The 21,226-nt window shown below is 45.8% G+C and overlaps 1 protein-coding gene across 2 annotated transcripts in view; it reads left to right on the forward strand.

Moving 5' to 3' along the window:
* The window catches only part of FCHO2 (FCH and mu domain containing endocytic adaptor 2), a 349,104-nt gene that overhangs the window by 288,736 nt on the left and 39,142 nt on the right, over positions 1-21,226 (forward strand). For both annotated transcript variants that reach the window (XM_033929206.1, XM_033929212.1), the window contains one exon: positions 14,819-14,983. In XM_033929206.1, coding sequence (XP_033785097.1) covers positions 14,819-14,983 — 165 coding nt within the window. The remainder of the gene's footprint in view (positions 1-14,818; positions 14,984-21,226) is intronic.

Below are 21,226 nucleotides of genomic sequence, written 5' to 3' on the forward strand. Positions count from 1 at the left end.
GTTGGACTAGCTTTTCATCCTGATCCCCACTTATGATCTCCTCGGGTTCTGGAATATTGGATGTGTCCTCTCTTGTGAAGACTGACGAGAAGAACTTGTTTAACCTGTCAGCTATCTCTTTTTCCTCCTTTACCACTCCCTTCTTGTCTCCATCATCCAATGGTCCCACTTCCTCCCTGGCCGGTTGCTTCCCCTTCACGTACCTGAAAAATGGTTTGAAGTTTCTTGCTTCCCCCGCCAGTCTCTCTTCATATTCTCTTTTTGCTTTCCTAACCACTGGGTGACATTCCTTTTGGTGTCTTTTGTGCTCCTTCTGGTTGTCCTTGGTTTGATCCTTTTTTCATTTTCTGAACGATGTTTTCTTGTCCCATATCGCCTTTTTCACTGCATTTGTTATCCACACCGGGTTTTTTGTTCGATTCTTTTTGCACCCTTTCCTAAACCTGGGGATGTACAGGTTCTGTGCTTTGTGCACCGTGTCCTTGAGTAGGGACCAGGCTTTTTCTACGGTTTCCATCTTCCCTGAGCTGCTGCTGAGTTTCTTTCCTCATGGCCTCGTAATTCCCTTTTCTGAAATTGAGTGTTGTCGTCGTGGTTCTTTTCACCTTTGATGTTCCTATTGCTAGCTTGCACTGGATCATGTTGTGATCACTGTTTCCTAGTGGCGCTAGTACTACCACCTCCTTTGCGGGTCCCCCTAGCCTATTGAGGATTAGGTCGAGAGTGGCATCTCCTCTTGTTGATTCCGTGACCAGTTTTTCCATGAAACAGTCCCTCATAGCCTCCAGGAATTTTGTTTCCCTCGTGCAGTTTGAGTGTCCGATACTCCAGTTTATTCCAGGGTAGTTGAAATCCCCCATCACCATCACACTTCCGCTTTTGCATACCTGCCTCAATTCAGCCTCCAGGTCCTGGTCATTTGCTTCTGATTGTCCTGGCGGGCGATAGTACAGTCCCAATTTTATGTCTGCTCCATTTCCTCCTGGTAGCTTAACCCATAGTGATTCCAAGCTGTCCACCCTTACTGTTGTTTCCATCCTGGTTGAAGGAATGGAGTCCTTTATATATAGCGCTATTCCTCCACCCTTCTTGTATGTCCTGTCTCTCCTATAGAGCTTGTACCCTGGTATGACCACATCCCAATTGTTGTCCTTGGACCACCATGTTTCTGTGACTCCAATTATGTCTAGGTCCTCGTTACTGGCTATGACTTCTAGCTCTCCCATTTTGGTTCTTAGACTTCTTGCATTAGTGTACAGGCAATTTAAGTCCCGTTTGTTTACCTTCCCTGTTGGTTTTCCTCGTGGTTTGGTGCTCCTGCCAACCCCCTCATGGGCTGCCAGTCCCCGAGCTTCATTTCGTTCATCCTCCTCCTGTGGTATGTCTGTTTCGTCCTCATCCAACTCCTGTGGTGTGTCTGTCTCGTCCTCAGCCTGCTTCCCCATTTTTTGATGTCCCTTTGGCTCGTGCTGTTCTCTCTTCTTCCTGCTCTTTAGTTTTCGTTTGTTCTTTGGGCCCCTGTATTGCATCTTTGGGTCCTTTTTCCAAAAATTCCCACTCAATCTCGAGCCCTCTTTTACATGTTCCTGGCTCAGTATCCTTGTTTGATACTCTTGTCCGATGTGTCGATGTCACATCGACTATCGGCTTTCCCCTTCTCCTCAGTTTAAAGCCATGTCTATGCCGTTCTGGACGTTGTGTGCCAGCATCCTCGTTCCAGCCGTGCTCAGGTGCAGTCCGTCCTTCCTGTCGAGCTTGTTTTTCCCCAAAAAAGTTGTCCAGTTCCGTACAAAGTGGAAACCTTCCTCTTCGCACCATCTCCTCAGCCAACTGTTTATTGCTTGCAGCTCGGTCTGCCTCCTTGCATCCGCCCTCGGTACTGGCAGGATCTCTGAGAAGGCTATCTTCCTTGTCCTCAGCTTCAGTTTCCTCCCCAGGATCTTGAACTGCTCAGTTAGTGTAGTCCTTTTGTAGTTCCTTCTGCTGATGTCGTTGGTTCCAACGTGGATTATCATTGCTGTCTCCTCCGTCTCAGCTCCTTCCAGGATTCTCTCGATTCTGTCGGTGATGTCCTTTGTTCTTGCCCCCGGGAGACATGTCACTAGTCGGTCTTCTCTCCCTCCTGCTATGTGACTGTCCACTTCTCTCAGGATTGAGTCTCCCACTACGATTGCAGATTTCCCCTTCTTCAACTTCCTCTTTGGTCTCAGGTCTATATCAGTGATGCGGTCCGCTGATCCACCCTCCGGGTTCTGGTGGGTCTCCGCTTCCTCTACCTGCTCGTTTCCTCTGCAAGGTCCTTCTCCCCTGGCGTCTGTCCTCCATATATTCTGTCCTCCATATATTGGTTCCTGTCCCCCGGCATCTGGTGGATTCTGTCCTCCATCTGTTGGTTCCCTTCTGAATTGCTGGTGATCCTGTGCCTCCACCATCCTGCAGGCCTCCTCGATGAAGCTCTCTAACTTGCTCCTTGATGTGGCTCTCTCTGGTGGTATCCTCAGTTGCCCAGCACGGTTCCTTTGTGGTGCGGAGTCCCTCCAGCTCCTGGACCCTGACCTGCAGTCTCCCAACCTCCTTCTTCAGGCTATCCAGTTCCTGGCATCGACCGCATATGTATGCCTGCCTCCCGGAGGGGAGGTAGTCATACATATGACACTCGGTGCAGTATACTGGGAAGCTCCGCTGGGTTCCTGCTGCCTCCATTTCTCTTTTCTCGTTCCTATAGTCCCTCGGAGGTGCTTTGGGGGTCAATACAACTAGGGCTTATTTTTGGGGTAGGGCTTATATTAGGACCTACCCTGAAAATCATGAGGTCAAAAGTTTTGGAATTGGGCGATTCCTCACAACCTCTTCCTCAAAGCTGTCTACATTCAAGGGGAACAGATTTCTTTAGCGGACAGGCTTAGCCGCATTCTTCAACCTCACGAATGGACACTGCACTCAGCAACACTCCATTATGTCTTCTTTCAGTGGGGGATTCCTCAAATAGATCTGTTTGCGTCTCCCCACAGTCACAAGCTTGCCCCACTTTTACTCCAGGCTGTAGTCTCCTCATCGTCTAGAAGTGGATGCTTTACTCCTGGATTTTAACGTACTAGTTTCTCTATGCATTTCCGCCCATTCCTCTTGTTCTCATGACGCCTGTCAAGCTCAAGCAACAGTCTGCCACCATGATTCTGATAGCTCTTTGGTGGCCCAGACAACTATGGTTCTCCCTTCTACTTCAACTCAGTATCAAGGAGCCCATACTCTATCCAATTTTTCCACCTCTTCTCACACAGAGTCACGATTCTCTTCTGCACCCCAACCTTCAGTCTTTACACATGACAGCTTAGTTCCTCTGGGGCTGAGTTCAACTAATCTACAATTTTATCAGTCTGTCAGAGACATCTTAGATTCTTCCAGAAAACCGGCCACACAACAGTGTTATACTCAGAAATTGACCTTTTTTTTGCTTGGTGCTTTCTTCATCACCAGGATCCGCAATCTACATTTCTGCAGTACTGGATTATCTCCTTAATTTGTCTGATTTTGGCCTCAAATCCACTTCCATTAGAGTCCATCTCAGTGCAATTACTGCTTTTCATTAACCAGTGGATGGAAAACCCATCGCTATGCATCCTGTGGTTTCCAGATTCATGAAAGGACTTTCAATGTCAAACCACCTCTCAAACCACATCCAATGGTTTGGGATCTTAATGTGGTACTTGCTAGATTGATGAAGCCTCCATTCGAATCAATGTCTTTGGCTCATCTCAAGTATCTCACTTGGAAAGTGGTTTTCCTAATTTCTCTAACTTCTGCTCGCAGAGTGAGTGAACTTCAAGCATTAGTGGTGGATCCACCATTTACAGTATTCCACCATGACAAAGTTGTGCTTCGCACTCATTCAAAATTCTTACCAAAAGTCGTCACTGAATTTCATCTCAATCAATCCAGTGTTCTTCTAGTTTATTTTCCCAAGCCTCATTCTCATCCTGAAGAACAGGATCTTCATACTCTGGACTGCAAATGAGCATTGGCTTACTATTTGCGGAGAACTAAATCACACAGATCATCTCCCCAGCTTTGTTTCTCTTTTGATCCGAATAAGTTGGGGCATCCTGTTTCCAAGAGAATGCTTTCCAAATGGTTGGCTGCTTGCATCTGTTTTTGTTATGCTCATGCTGGGCTGCACCTGGAGGGTCGGGTCACAGCCCATAAAGTTTGAGCTATGGCAGCTTTGGTAGCTTTTCTCCGCTCTGCTCCTGTTGATGAAATCTATAAAGCTGCTACTTGGTCCTCAGTTCTTACCTTCACATTATTGTCTGGAATCTTATTCTAGATGGGATGGCTGCTTCGGCCAAGCAGTATTACAAAACTTATTTTCCTAAAGGCCAACTCTCTCACCATCCCATTCTGGTTAGCTTGGAGGTCACCCATATGTGAGAATATGCTGCCTGCTTGTCCTGGGATAAATTACAGTTACTTACTATAACAGGTATTAATCCAGGGACAGCAGGCAGGTATTCTCACAACCTGCCCACCTCCCCTGGTTGGGTTCATAGCTAGCTTACTGAACTGAGGAGTTGCGTGCCTATGTCAGGTGGGAAGGCACTCGCGCATATGCGGTGCTGTCAGTTGTGAACTTTCTAAAGTGTACGTACACTTTATCAGTTGTCCGTACCGGGGTTCCGTTGATAACATCGCCCATATGTGAGAATATCTGCCTGCTGTCCTTGGATAACACCTGTTACGGTAAGTAACTTCTTTTACCAAACAGCCCACAAAGAGTGCACCAAATTTAAAAATTCCATATAAACAACAATTATCTCATTAAATCTTCATAAGGTCACTTCAGACTTTAGTGGGAGTTCTATTTATAAATGCCACCCGCTCATCTTCCTGTTGCCTCACAGCATTTCCTACCTCAATCTTCTTATGATACAACCTCCAATATAGAATCTCTTATACATTTTTTAACAATACTTTAATCTTAATGATCGCAGGCCATAGCATTCAAATATCCCTAACCAAGTTAATAACTTCAGCGGGGGATTCCAGTTACCTCCTTCCAGGTGGGCTGCTCTTTCCTGCCTTCAACTGCACTTGTTGCAGGGATGAGCAGCAGCTCTTGCACACTGCACGCAGCTGACTTGGAAGCCTTCTCTCCAATGTCAGAGCTGGTGTCGGAGGGAAGGCTTGTGGTCAGCCACTTGCAGCTTGTAAGAGCTGTTCCTTGTCCCTGCAATAAGTGCTGCTGAAGGCAGGCAGGAGCAGCCCAGCTGGGCGACCCTGGAGTGAGCAAGTAAGGGGGAGAGAAGGCATGATCTGGGAGAAAGGGGGTGGGAAGGAGTGGGTTAGGACATGGGAGGGGCATGATTTTGGGACAAAGGCTGAAAGGCAGGGAGGGGGGCATGAAAGGAAGGGGGTGCAGAGAGGAGGACAGGTGACGGCGCCACCACCAAGACGGTGCCCAGGATGGACCGCCTTCCCCCATTATTACATCACTGAGTGCCAGAATGAAATTGGTAGTAATGCTGAAGTTCTATCCAAAATTATGGGACGTGAGAACTATTTACTCGTAACTGTTATATGAAACTGAATGAGCTCTATCCCACAATGCATTTAGACCCATAGAGAGGGTTCAATGTAAAAATAGGCACTTTGTTACAAATTATAACTGGCTTTTACAATTCTGTGGTAGAGGTTTCTACCATGGGCTGACGAAGTAAATGCTCCATGCATAGAATTTTTATGAGCATTGGAACATTTACCTCGCCGGCCGTAAGTAGAAACCTCTACCACAGCTTTGTAAAATGAGCCCTAGATGTAAGAAAGTAAAAAAAAATAAAAACCAAAAATATAGGAACCAGCCCTTACTGATAGCAAAATGAAAGGTGCTCTGTCTAATTTATAATGGCAAAAAATGCTGGAAATATTGAGTGCTTGCACAAAAATTAAAAATTGACAGTATAAGGTTATTACTAGTTAGCAGAAGCACTGGGTTTTGGCAGCAGAGTAAAAACAGAAGTAATGTACTCACTTTCCAAGCTTCTCTGTAGTAGCAGCTTGCAGTTTCTTTTTACATTGGTTGGGTGAACTCTATGGAGTGACGATGTTCCTAAATGGACTTTATTTGAAAGTATCAAAGTTCCAAAGGTACACTAAAATCATCCACATAAAATAATTCCATCCACATAAAAGTAAATCATCCACATAAAAGCCTTAAAGGACCTATTCCGCTAGGGATACAGGACCCAACATGGTCCGTGTTTCAACAAAAAGTCTTCTTCAGGGGTCCAATTGAGTGGTGAACTGGAAGCGAGACACTGCTTGCATTTGCAAGAAGAAGACTTTTTGTCGAAACGCGGACCGTGTTGGGTCCTGTATCCCTAGCGGACTAGGTCCTTTAAGGCTTTTATGTGGATGATTTACTTTTATGTGGATGGAATTATTTTATGTGGATGATTTTAGTGTACCTTTGGAACTTTGATACTTTCAAATAAAGTCCATTTAGGAACATCATCACTCCACAGAGTTTTTTTGGTTTTCTCTGGATTTTCTTCTTTGTGGATATTTTGGGGTCAATTCCTTTTGTTTTTTGGGTGAACTCTATCCCACAATGCATTGAAATACCATAGAGAAGAATCAGTGTAGCAACTGGTACTTTGCATAAGAGAGTTTAAAATGAAATCTAAAAATATGGGAACAAACCCTCATTGAAAATAAGATTAAAAGTTCTGGAAATAGTGAGAACACCTGCTACAGGTAAATAACTTTATCTATAGGCATAGGGCTCCTTTTATCAAGGCGCGGTAGGGGTTTAACGCGCCAAATACCACGCGTTAAACCACCTGCCGCGCAAGTCGCTAACGCCTCCAATGACAAGGCGTTAGTTTTATGGCTTGCTGCGGGGATTAGCGCCTGATGAAATGTCCGACACGCTAACCCCCGTAGCGCGCCTTAATAAAAGGAGCCCATAGTTTGGGCTGATCTCAGGTGTTGAGAAATATACATGGTGTTTATAAAATCTGCATATACATGCATACTTTGTATGAGCATTTACATTAACTTCCAAGAAGGCATAAATGTCTGGTTGCAGTTTAGCTACAATTTCTGCTACTTTACCTCTGATAAGTTATAAAATCACATAGGTTCCTATGTGTCTTAATAAAACAGATTGAAAATATCTGCCTACTTGCCCTTCATACAAAGGTGACCTGTTATAGATAAAACTAACCTCCACAAATAGGGTTACCATATGGCTCCAGAAAAAGGAGGACGGATTGAGACATCCGGGTTTTACTTCCATTGAAAGCAATGGAATTAAGAAGGACAGATAGAAAACAAGTGGGATTTATTTCCATTGAAACCCGGATGTCTCAATCCGTTCTCTTTTTTTCTGGAGCCATATGGTAACCCTATCCACAAAGAAATAACAATCTAAAAAGCAGCAAGTTAACTGTGAGAAAAATAGATGATATTGGTGAGCTTAAGGTAGCATATAAAATTCAGGATACAATTTTCTTTTTCTTTTTTTAATATTCTTTATTCATTTTTTCATCTAACAAGTGCAACAAATATTAACAATTAAACTTATACAATATCACTTGAGTATCTATTCTTAGTAATTTCACAATTAAAAATAAAAATAATTATCCCAGGACAAGCAGGCAGGTATTCTCACTAATGGGTGACGTGATCCAACGGAGCCCCGATGTGGACGCTTGTTTGAAGAAAAACTCAAAATTTTGAGTCGTCCGCACCGCGCATGCGCAAGTGCCTTCCCGCCCAGACCAGGGCACGTCTCCTCAGTTCTTACTTTTCCGCGGAGCCGAGAAGTTCGTCTTCGACCCTCTGCGCGAAGTTTTCTTCACTTGTGCCTTCTAAGTCCACGGTTTTGGTTTTATTTTATCTTAATCGCTGACTTTCGTCGTGTTTTATTGTTTAAAAAAAAAAAAAAAATTCATCGTTCCGTTCGACCGGGCAGGCCACGTGGCTGCAGCCCCACGACTTCGAACTTGCGGCGAAGCTTTTTCGGCCTATGTCCTGGCCTATCACCAGTTTTAAAAAGTGTGATAAGTGCCAGCGCGCGATTTCGCTAACGGACCCTCATCGACGCTGTGTTCGGTGTCTCGGGCTTGAACATCTTCCGAAATCGTGCCGGCCTTGCTCCACACTCACCGCACGTGCTTTCAAGCGCCGTTGCGTCTTGTGGGAATCGCTGTTCATGGAGTCCTCGACGGAGCCATTGGCCTCGAAGGGACCTTCGTCTTCGACATCATCTGCAACTCCACAGCCTACCACCTCTGCAGCGCCGAATCTCATCAAGCCCGCCTCGTTTGTCCCGGCTCAGACTCCGGCGCCCGCTGCGATGCCTTCCTCAACCTCAGGTCAGGTAGCCCAGCACCCCATTCCCCCAGTAGTGTTAAAAGTGCCCAAGGCCAAGTCCAAGCACTCACACACTGCTCCAAGGGAACGCGAGGCCCGCGCAGGTGGTCCCATTTCAGATGCGGATCCATCCTTGCCGGCCTCGTTCCAGACCATGTTACAGAAGCAATTAATCGAGCTCTTTACCACGATGGGGCCTCAGCTTCTTTCCTAAATCCAGCCTGGGCACGTGGAGGCCTCCCGCGGGGTCGAGCCCCCTCCAGTGCTACAGCGGGGAACACACTCTCAACAGGGAGCAGAGTCTCTGCGAGTGTCTGGTCTGGCAACAATGCATGCATCGCAAGGAGCAGAGTCTTTGCCCATGCCTCCATTGGAACCGATACACTCGATGCAAGGAGCAGTCTTTGCGAGTGCCTCCGTTGGAGCCGATTCACTAGATGCAAGGAGCAGAGTCTTTGCAAATGCCTCCATTGGAGACGATTACCCCGACGGGGTTCGAGCCTCTACGGCAACCATCCCTGCTTCGATCGACCGCTTCCAGCCCCATCCACTACCTGGGGGCCTCAGCGAAGACCTACTCGCCTCATCCATCGAGGCCAACCTCTCGACACAGTCCGCATCACCGATCAAGGCACCCCTCGAGGCACTCGTCCAGGCAGGCCTCGCCTCATTGGAAACAAGCATTCCTGGAGTATTCACTACCGACTACTACTCCTCCACCGATGCCAGAGCTCGAGGATACGATGGGATCTCTCTCAACTTCTCGATCCCTGTCTCCCATAGATCCGGAGGCCTCGACCTCATCGAGCCCGTCCCGGGGCCCTGCAACAGCTGACCAACTCTCCTTCTCCTCGTTCCTCCGACAGATGGCCGATGACATGGACATCCCCCTGGATACGGGTCCAAATTCTCGAAAGAATACCTCGAGACTATGCGCCTCCCTCAACCACCTGCAGAATCCCTCAAGCTTCCCTTACACAAGCTGCTGGACCAAACCTTCGCACTGTGCCTCGAGACACCTTATTCGATCCCCGCAGTGCCGAATAAATTGGACACCAGATACCGCACTGTCCACCGTAAGGGGTTCGACGGCTCGCAGCTTTCCCACCAATCCCTTTTGGTGGAGTCCTCACTGAAGCGGTCCCATCCTCCCAGGTCTATGCCTCCGTCCCACCTGGTAGAGAGGGAAAGACCATGAACCGGTTCGGCAGGAGAGTCTACCAGAACTCCATGATGGCCTCGAGAGTTCTGAACTACAACTTCCACTTCACAACATATTTGGAGTTTCTTTTATCCGTACTCCAGAAGTTTATGCCCCATGTGGATCCTAGGGCTCAGTTCGAGTACCAGAAGGCGCTGGCCTCGTTATCCCAACTTCGGGTACAGCTTATGCAATCCTCCTACGATGCCTTCGAGCTGGCGGCTCGGGCCGCAGCATGTTCGGTGGCCATGCGCCGGCTGGCCTAGCTGCGGACCATCGACATGGACCCCAACCTCCAGGACAGGCTTGCCAATGTTCCATGCGCCGGCTCCGACCTCTTTGATGAATCCATCGCGGCACTAACCAAGAAGCTCTCAGACCATGAGAGGTCCTTCCAGTCCATCCTGCGTCCGAAGCCCAGGCCTGCTCCTCCTCATCAATCACGCCCACCGTTGATCTACCAGCGGCGTTACCCCCCGAAACAGCTTGTGAAGAGGCAGCACTCGCAGAAACATCAGCAAAAGCCTCAACCATCTGCTGTCCCCAAGGCTCCTCAGCCCTTTTGACTGTCTCAAAGAAAGCATAACCTCTGTCGCTCTGCCATTTACAGTGATTCCACCTATCGGAGGTCGCATCCAACATTTTTTCCATCGATGGATGTCTATCACCACCGACCTCTGGGTCCTCTCCATCGTCAAGGAGGAATACTCCCTTCAATTCCACCAGGTCCCTCCGGAACATCCTCCAAGAGAGTATCCTTCCAACTTGACACAGACCGCCCTTCTTCTTCAGGAAGCCCAGGCTTTGCTGCATCTTGGGGCTGTCGAGCCGGTCCCTCGGGACCAACAGAACAAGTACTCCCGGTACTTCCTTGTTCCGAAGAAGACGGGCAATCTATGATCCATCTTGGACCTCAGGGTGCTCAACAAATTTCTGGTCAAAGAAAAGTTTTGCATGTTGACCCTGGCATCCCTGTACCCCCTCATTGAGCAGAACGATTGGTTATGCTGTCTGGATCTGAAGGAGGCCTACATTCACATCCCCATTCATCCGGCCTCCCGCCAATTTTTCAGATTCTGGGTGGGAAATCTTCATCTGCAATACCGAGTGCTTCCCTTCGGCTTGGCCTCATCCCCCAGAGTCTTCACCAAGTGCCTGGTAGTGGTAGCCGCTGCACTCAGGAACCACGGCCTCCAGGTATTTCCTTACCTGGACGACTGGCTCATCAAGGATTCCACGTCTCAAGGAGTCGCCCTCGCGACTCAGAAGACAATTTGGTTACTACAACATCTGGGTTTCGAGATAAACTTCCCAAAATCCCATCTACAGCCTTCCCAGACTCTCCCCTTCATCGGGGCGATTCTGGATACTACCAAGCTCCTATCGGTCCTCCCTCCCCCACACATGGAGGCTCTGCTTCATCTCTGCCACTCAATATCCTCTCGCCCGTCCATCCCGGCGAGACAGATGATGGTCCTGCTAGGCCACATGGCCTCTACAGTACATGTGACTCCGTTTGCCAGACTTCACCTCAGGACTCCTCAGTGGACCTTGGCGTCTCAGTGGTCCCAGACCTCCGACCCCCCTGACTCAACACATCCAGGTCACTCCTGCTCTGCAACAGTCTCTTCGCTGGTGGATGCTATCCTCCAATCTCTCCAGAGGTTTGTTGTTCCAAACCCCCGTCATCAGAAAGTCCTCACGACCGACTCGTCGACTTATGCCTGGTGGGCTCATCTGGATGGCCTCCGCACCCAGGGTTACTGGACCTGCGTGGACCGACAGTGCCACATCAATCTCCTGGAACTCAGGGCGATCTACAACGCTCTCCAGACCTTTCAACATCTCCTTCGCGACCAGGTTGTCCTCATTCGCACAGACAACCAGGTCGCCATGTACTATGTGAACAAGCAGAGAGGCACAGGATCGGCCTCCCTCTGCCAGGAAGCTCTGAAGGTGTGGGATTGGGCGACTCGCAACAACACCTTCCTCAGAGCGGTCTACATTCAGGGGGGCGGACAATGCCTTAGCAGACAGCTTGAGCCGTCTCCTGCAACCTCATGAGTGGACTCTCAACTCCACGCCCCTTCATCACATCTTCTCCCTGTGGGGAATGCCTCAGATCGACCTCTTTGCAGCCCCCCACAACTTCAAACTGCCTCACTTCTGCTCCAGGATCTACACCCCTCAGCGCCTCGAGGCAGATGCATTCCTCTTGGTCTGGACGAACCGCTTTCTATATGCGTTTCCTCCATTTCCTCTCATTCAAAAGACTGGTCAAGGTGAAGTCAGACCAGGCCACCATGATCCTGATTGCTCCATGGTGGCCCAAGCAACCTTGGTACTCCCTTCTACTCCAACTCAGCAGCAGGGAGCCATACCTTCTGCCAGTTTTTCCATCTCTGCTTACACAGCATCAGGGATCTCTGCTTCACCCCAACCTGCAGTCTCTACACCTGACAGCTTGGTTCCTCTCAACGTAACCCCTCTACAGTTTTCCCAACCAGTGAGGGACATACTGGAAGCTTCACGGAAGCCCACTACTAGACATTGCTACCATCAGAAATGGACTAGATTCTCTGGTGTGTCTCCCAGCGCCAGGAGCCTCAACACTCCTCCTTGTCTTCGGTTTTGGACTACCTTTTGCACCTGTCTCATTCGGGCCTCAAGTCCTCGATACGAGTCCACCTCGGTGCAATCACTGCTTTCCATCAGCCTCTTCAAGGGAAACCTCTATCTGCCCCTCCTGTGGTTTCCAAATTCATGAAAGGACTGTTCCATGTCAATCCTCCCCTCAAACCGCCTCCAGTGGTTTGGGACCTCAATGTTGTTCTCTCACAACTTATGAAGCCTCCATTTGAACCTCTTCACAAGGCTCACCTGAAATATCTCACTTGGAAAGTGGTGTTTCTCATCAGCCTCACTTCTGCCCGAAGAGTCAGTGAGCTACAAGCCTTGGTTGCGGACCCACCTTTTACAGTATTCCATCATGACAAGGTGGTTCTCCGCACGCACCCAAAATTCCTTCCTAAAGTTGTCTCAGAATTCCATCTCAACAAATCCATTGTGCTTCCAGTGTTCTTCCCGAAGCCACATTCTCACCCCGGAGAATCTGCCCTGCATACTCTGGACTGTAAGCGTGCTTTAGCTTTCTACCTAGAACGCACCAAGCTTCACAGAACTGCTCCTCAACTTTTCATCTCCTTTGATCCGAATAAGTTGGGACGTCCTGTTTCTAAGCGCACCATCTCTAACTGGATGGCAGCTTACATCTCTTTCTGCTATGCCCAGGCTGGATTGCCCCTTGACAGAAAAATCACAGCCCATAAGGTCAGAGCGATGGCAGCTTCTGTAGCTTTCCTCAGATCAACGCCGATTGAGGAGATATGTAAAGCTGCCACTTGGTCCTCGGTTCATACCTTCACTTCACACTACTGTCTGGATACTTTCTCCAGACGGGATGGACAGTTTGGCCAAACTGTATTGCAAAATTTGTTCTCCTAAGTTGCCAACTCTCCCACCATCCCATTCTGGTTAGCTTGGAGTTCACCCATTAGTGAGAATACCTGCCTGCTTGTCCTGGGATAAAGCAATGTTACTTACCCTAACAGTTGTTATCCAGGGACAGCAAGCAGCTATTCTCAAGTCCCACCCATCCACCTCCCCTGGGTTGGCTTCTCTGCTAGCTATCTGAACTGAGGAGACGCGCCCTGGGTCTGGGCGGGAAGGCACTCGAGCATGCGTGGTGCGGGCGACTCGAAACTTCGAGTTTTTCTTCAAAGAAGCGTTTGCATCGGGGCTCCATTGGATCACGTCACCCATTAGTGAGAATAGCTGCCTGCTGTCCCTTGATAACAACTGTTAAGGTAAATAACATTGCTATCTCTCCCTCTCAACCCTATTCTTACACATGTGATTACATATATATATGTATATATATATATATATGTAATCACATGTGTAAGAATAGGGTTGAGAGGGAGAGATAGCAATGTTACACATGTGATTCTTACACATGTGATTACATATATATATATATATATATATATATGTGTGTGTATATATATATATATATATATATATATATATATATATATGTAATCACATGTGTAAGAATAGGGTTGAGAGGGAGAGATAGCAATGTTACTTACCTTAACAGTTGTTATCAAGGGACAGCAGGCAGCTATTGTTCTTTATTAATCCAACCCATCAATTTATAATTAAACTTCCTCCTTTCTACAAGGAATCTATGCGGTTTACAATAAGATTTAGAGCAAGCTCTTAAGTTACATTGTTAGGAGGAGCATTGGTTTAGGCAGAAGGGTGACGGGTAAGAGAGTGTCTTTAGTTTCTTCCAGAATTCAAGGCAGTTGATGGGTTGTCTTGGCAGTTGTCTATTGGCAGATAGGTTGTCTATTGGCAGTTTGTTCTAGATGAGAGGTCTCTGATATTCGAAGGTGGTGTTGAATATCTTCTTCTGCTGTAATTGGGGAGATGGGAAGGATAATTTGTAGCACTGCATAGTGCGTGAGTGGGACTTTGATTTCAGAAGTTAGTCCCTCTGAGTTCTCTCCGTAGATTGCTTTGTGGACCATGCAGGCTATCTTAACTGGATTTTTTTCATTGGCAACCAGTGTAGTTGCTCTAATAGCAGAATTGCCCTCTCATATCGGCTCTTTTTGAGAATTAGTCTTGCCGCTGTGCTTTGTAGTAGTTAAAGCCTCTTACATTCCTTTTCTGTAATGCCGCAATATAGTGAGTTGCAATAAGCCAAGTTTCCAAGTTTATTATATAATTTGATTAATCGCCTATCACAATTTCTAGGCGATGTACAGTTTACATAAATAATCAAATATAGGGAACAGAACAGACAGACAATATTCAGATCAAATTAAAATACTAAATACAAACATTTCTATATATAGTCCAAATATAATGGAGGAGAGGCATGGCCTAGTGGTTAGAGCTTCTGCCTCAACACCCTGAGGTTGTGAGTTCCATCCCAGTCTGCTCCTTGTGATCCTAGGGAAGTCACTTAACCCTCCATTGCCCCAGGTACAACAGTTAAATTGTGAGCCTGCCAGGACAGATAGGGAAAATACTTAAGAGTACCTCATTATTATTCAATGTATTGTAAACCGCTTTGGGTGAATCTCTTCATGAAAAGGTGATTAATGAATCAAATAAATAAATTTGATACTATTTTTATCTATGTTTGCAAAGAGTATTTTATATTTCTTGTAGGTTCTGGATCCCTTAGGGCAAAGTTTGATCTTTCAGAAGGACCCAGTAAATCAACAACTCTTGCAGTGCAATTTGTTAGCGAAGGAAGCACCCTTTCAGGTATAGATCTTGAGCTTGTAGGCACTGGCTACAGGCTTTCCTTAATTAAGAAGAGATTTGCGGCTGGTAAGTAAAAATGTTCTTAGCCATACTAAACCTCTCTATTTACTGTCATCTTTTATACTTTAGTATTGCTTTTAACCAGAACATGTCAGGTACAAAGGAATGGGGAAATATGTAATCAAAGTACACACTGCCTCAGCATAACTAGAAAGAGCAATACATAGGAAAATGAGGAACAGGTCATTTAGTACCACTGTAGTTAGTCACTCAAATGAAATTCTTTATTAAGAACATAAGAAGTTGCCTCCGCTGAGTCAGACCAGAGGTCCATCCCGCCCAGCGGTCCGCTCCCGCGGCGGCCCATCAGGCCTAATTACCTGAACAGTGTCCCTGACTAATTTTGTAACTGCCTCTAATCCTCTAATCCTATCCCTATTACCTACCTCCACTCCTATCTGTACCCCTCAATCCTCTTGTCCTCCAGGTACCTGTCCAGACCCTCTTTGAAGCCCTGTAGCGTGCTCCTGCTTATCACATCCTCTGGTAGCGCGTTCTATGTATCCACCACCCTCTGAGTGAAAAAGAACTTCCTGGCGTTTGTTCTAAACCTTTCCCCTTTCAATTTCTCTGAGTGCCCCCTTGTACTTGTGGTTCCCCGTAATTTGAAAAATCTGTCCCTGTCTACCCTTTCTATGCCCTTCATGATCTTGAAGGTTTCTATCATGTCTCCTCTAAGTCTCCGCTTTTCCAGGGAGAAAAGCCCCAGCTTCTTCAGTCTGTCAGTATATGAGAGGTCTTCCATACCCTTTATTAACTTAGTTGCTCTTTTCTGGACTCTCTCAAGTACCGCCATGTCCTTCTTGAGGTACGGCGACCAGTACTGGACACAGTACTCCAGGTGCGGGTGCACCATTGCACGATACAGTGCCAGGATTGGAGGGTAAGCAAACTTACTGTGCAGTGAGAAATTTATCAAAAAATATGTTTTTAGTCTTTTCCTGAAGGTGAGGTAGTTCAGTTCCATTCTTATGTGCTTTGAAAGGAGGTTCCAGGTTCTGGTGGCAGCATATGTGATGTCTGATGTAAACCTTTGAAACTGGCAACTTCTTTTAGGATTTTTTTCTGAATTCCATATATTAACTAATTTTCTTTTTTAAAATTAAGGGGATACATAAGAAATAAGAGTTGACATACTGGGACAGATTGAAGGTCCATGAAGCCCAATATCCTGTTTCCAACAGTGGCCAATCCAGGTCACAAGTATCTGGCAAGATCCCAAAGAGTAAAACAGTTTTTATGCTGCTTATCCTAGGAGTAAGCAGTGGATTTCCCCAAGCCATCTTAATAATGGCATATGGACTTTTGTTTTAGGAAATTATCCAGATCTTTTTTAAACTCTGCTAAGCTAACTGCTTTCATCATGTTAAGTGAAAAATTTTTTTTTGTTTGTTTGTTCATTGCATGCCCCCTGTCCAGTATTTTTGGAAAGAGTAAACAAGCAACATGGTGGATACATGGAACGCGCTACCGGAGGATGTGATAAGCAGGAACACGCTACAGGGCTTCAAAGAGGGTCTGGACAGGTACCTGGAGGACAAAGGGATTGAGGGGTACAGATAGAGGTAGAGGTAGGTAATAGGGATAGGATTAGAGGCAGTTACAAAATTAGTCAGGGACACTGTTCAGGCAATTAGACCTGATGGGCCGCCGCGAGAGCGGACCGCTGGGCAGGATGGACCTCTGGTCTGACTCAGCGGAGGCAACTTCTTATTTTCTAATGTTCTAATTTACATCTACTCATTTCACTTCACTCAATATTTTATAGACCTTTATCATATCTCCCCCAAGCAGTCTATTCTCCAGGCTAAGGAGTCCTAGCCGCTTTAGCCTTTTCTCAGAAGAAGTCATATGATCTTTTTTTTATCTTTTTGTCACCTTTCTCTGTAATTTTCTTATAAAAATAGCCCACATGTCAAAGCATACACTTATATTGTAGGTATGTTTTGGGGAAGAATTGGGGTGCAGCTGCAATGCATGGATGTAGTTGTAGTGGGATTAATTTCTTCCAAAAATACACTGACATTTTCAGCTGAAGCCAAAGCATTGTTGAATCTAGATTTCAAGCTAGATTTCAGTGCTAAAACTGAAATTCAGTCAGCCTTTAATGCACATTCTTTTTCTGTAAGTATGAAGAGATCATCTGCATAATGTAAGGCTATTTTGGTACTACAACCAGTTGAAACAAGGAGTTGCATCCAGTTATGGAAGAGACCCTTGTAAGGATGAGCCCCACCCAAAATGTAAGGTTTTGGAGGGGTAATGTTGAAGCAAACAAACCGCAATGATCTAATGTGGCAGCCTTACAGTCCTGGATTCGATACCTTCGTAGAAGATTCTCAGTAGGAAGTGAAATCAATGACAAGGACAGCCAAGAGTGATTACATAAAGAATATAATGTGCAGAAATAGGCTTAATATTACAGAAAGGCAATGTTCAGAAAGATACATCAAGTATATACAAATGTACATAAAGAAATAGAAATAAGCTTTACAAATACATAGTGGATTCAGAGACTGCTTGTATGTGTGAGAGAGAGAGGACAGTTTACCTGCATTAATGTGTGTCTGTGAGAAGAGGAGTAGGTCAGGGTCCAGAGGAAAAGAGAGAGAGAGAAGGGAGGGGTGATGGTCCAGGCTTCAGGTTCCAGAGAGAGAGAGAGAGAAAAATTAATCTCATATTTATAAGTTTGAGATCTGTTCTAAAAATAGAATCTGTTGACGTTAAGGACCCCTCTTTTGTAAACTGTTTGAAACAAAATAAAGTAAGTGGGGTGTGAGAGACTAGAGAAGAAAAAAGGGAGAAACTGTTAATTTCCAGTATCACTCTGACAATGGTTTCTGATTATGCAGCTGGGGCTATCTATCTTAAGCTGTCCATCTTAAACACCAGACATTAGCACATCTTAGCTATCTTAGAACCTCTCAGCATTAATGTAATTTAGGCATTCTGGGGCAATCTGAGGCTGTCTGCACTGATATGCCCTAAGGCCAGATATGAATGATATGATCTCCCATAGGCCTTTGCTGACATTGGTAAGGCCAGCAAATTAAGGCTGGGTTGACATTCCAATACTTTTTTTTTTCCTTTAAAATGAAGGCAAGCTTGCGGTACCCTTCTATATGGCATGCACTTCTGCAACTATTTTGTAAAGAGCCAGTTTGCCCTTTGCAGATGCCTTTCTTACCTCCAGCATATCAGCACATCCCCTTGTCTTGTATAGTCTCCAGGCTATGAAGATAAACAGTTCCCATTATGAGTTCAGACCTCTGTCTTAGGTTGTATAGTCATCTGGGTGGGGAAACCCAATATGTTACAGCTTACCCATCTTTGAGTGAATGAACAGTGCATAAGGGATGTAGGAAGCTTTCTCAGGAGGTTCAGGCTTGAAGGTACCAAGATACCATGAGTAGGAATATGAGGGTATGGGAAGAGATCATATACTATGTCTGACCCTAGTATGCAATGCAATAGGCCATGCCAAATCAACCAAATTAGCAAGTGTCGTAGAAGATACTGGAAAATCATGTATAACTGTCTTAAAAGGTAGGGGGAACTTTGTGGAACATGTGTTGTAAAGAGATGTACATGTGTTTCATTTTACAGCAAAGGAAAATCATAACAATACATAGCAAACTTTGTACAATAATTAAGATAACGATAGGGTGAATTAAAGCATTAAAGACGTGATCTGCAGTAGGCGAATATCCAAATAAAAGATCCCAAATTGAGACATGAGCATCTCGTAGCAAATTTTCAAGAGTTTGTGTAATCTGTCCCTTTTCAAAAGTGATGGTATGATTCACTTCTTTGAAAGTTTTCTTAAGTTTCTTAAGGCATGGAGTTCTGTAAAATTCAGCAGCTTGTGGAATGTCTCATTCCCTATGCCAAAAGGGAGTAGATGCACAGCATATGAAATAAAGTCTGGAATGTCCATAGAATCATTAGTTACCAGACGTGTGGAATAGGTTGTCCCATTAATGGTGATGGAGGATAGAGGTGAATGACTACACCAGGTATTGTTCGGTAAATGGCTTGAACTGTACAGCAAAGCGTTCTTAGGAAGGTGGCAGTCATGTCCAACGAATTGGAAACATTTTGTTGAAAGAACAGGTGAAAACAAAAATGTCCAACTCCGAGATAATATAGCTTTGCAGTCAGGGAGCAGGAGGATGAATTAATCCAGTAGAAGATGGCAGTCTCTTTAAACTAATGAGGTACATACTTGGGATGAAATGGTGTGTGAACAGGATCTGTCAATCTCTTTAATCTGCACATACAGGAGGGATACACCAGCTTGACAGGAGTCCACATATCATCCAGTGGCTGAACCCCAGTGAGGTGATCCAAAGAAGAGATAGAAAAAGAGAGAGAGAGAGAGACCATGTTGCCTGTACTGAGTGTGGCAACATGTGACAATATTAATGCATTATTCAAAGCTTTCTGTCTTTGCATACAGTCCACTATCCTTACTTTCTTGCCTGGTTACACATTTCCATAAGAAAAAGAAAAGGAAAAACCAACTTTCCTTCATGCCTCAGCACCTACACAGTACCACAGTTGCATTTAATTTTAAATTTCAGAATACAGTCAATCCTCGGTTTGCGAGTAACCCGGTTTGCGAGTGTTTTGCAAGACGAGCAAAACATTCTCGCAAAACTTGTCTCGCAAACCGAGTATTGAGTCGATTTACGAGCACCCCCCCCCCGAGGCCGGCAGTGCTGCTCCCCCCCCACTCGCAAAGACCCCCCCTCCGCTCGAACCGGCACCCCCCGCCCGAACAACTTAAACTTACCTCCCCACCCCCCACCCCATCTGGTACCGGCACGCAGCCCACAGGACGTGCCGGTGCCGCTAGAAGATCTTCCTGCTTCTGCCGGCCTTGAGCATGCATCTGCGCATGCTCAAGGACTTATAATTCTCCCTCTCGCCGCTGGCCTCGGGGGGGGGGGGGGGGGGAACGTATCAAAGCGAGTTTCCATTAATTCCTATGGGGAAACTCGCTTTGATATACGAGTATTTTGGTTTACGAGCATGCTTCTGGAACAAATTATGCTCGTAAACTAAGATTCCACTGTACTCTGGCCTGCTGGGATGTGACTATAGCTCCATGCTACCACACAGTCTTCATGGTGCTCTCCCTGCTCCTCCTTTCTTCCTGGCCAGTTAATGGAGATAAAAGCCCTTACATTACCCTGCCCCCACCCCCTTTACTAACACAGGCAGATTCTTAAAGGAACCATCCACCTTATACCATGGGTTCGAAATACTGCCTCTAAAAGGGACAGGAATAAACCTAGGGAATTTTGGCAGTTGTAGTTTTCTGCTCTGGGGCACTTCCAGGAATAATCTCTGCTTAAAGACAGTAACAGCGACCTGAAGGGCATTGAATAAAGGATCCATGCTGTGCTGCCCAGGGTCACTGTCACAATATGAGAGCAGGAAAGTTGTTGAATGGTTAACAAGCTTTAGTCTGTTGGTTTTCTAAGGATGGGAGAGAGTCACTCAGCCTGGAGTCTGGAACTATAAAAGATATGCAGGATATGAGAAGGAGGAGACAGAAGGAAATGCAAAGCTAATTACAATGAACTATAAAATATATGCAACAGTTTTATATATTTAATAAAAACATACATTTTCAGAAGTGTCCCTGTAGAGAGCCAGAAGCAGCAAGAGATGTGAGTTGCTTTCCATGTGGAAATAGCTGGATTTATATGAGAGCAGGAAAAATGTAGAATGGGTTTGAGTTAACATAGGAGGGGAGAGAGTCCCTGTAGAGAGCCAGAAGTAGCAAGAATTATTTTCAAAGGGGTTAAAATCATTGCAGGAAAAGTGGATGAAGTATATGGAGCTATCAGGGGACTATATTGAAAAATAAAGCAACAAATTTTTGAAAACTTTTATTTCCTACTGAGGTAGATAAATTATTGAACGTCCCTTATAGCTTACGTAAACAGACACCAGAAGTGCGCCATTATGTCTGGAGGCTCAGATGTTCCAGTGGGCAGAAGCCTATTTTCAGGTACTCTCAGCAGCCCATGTAGCAGGAGTGGACAAACTGCAGGTTCTAGACCAGCAGGTTCTAGACCCAAAGGAATGGTCCCTCTTCCAAAGAGCATTCAGCCTCTGGGGAAGGCCAGAAATGGGACCTGATGGCATCTGCCACAAACTCAAAGGCAAAAAGTTTTTACAGCCGAAGAGATGAACTGGGAAGCACAGGGTTGGACGTATTGGTCCTTGGCATTCTGC

Source organism: Geotrypetes seraphini, chromosome 1 (assembly GCF_902459505.1).
Source record: "Geotrypetes seraphini chromosome 1, aGeoSer1.1, whole genome shotgun sequence".
Lineage (NCBI taxonomy): Eukaryota > Metazoa > Chordata > Amphibia > Gymnophiona > Dermophiidae > Geotrypetes > Geotrypetes seraphini.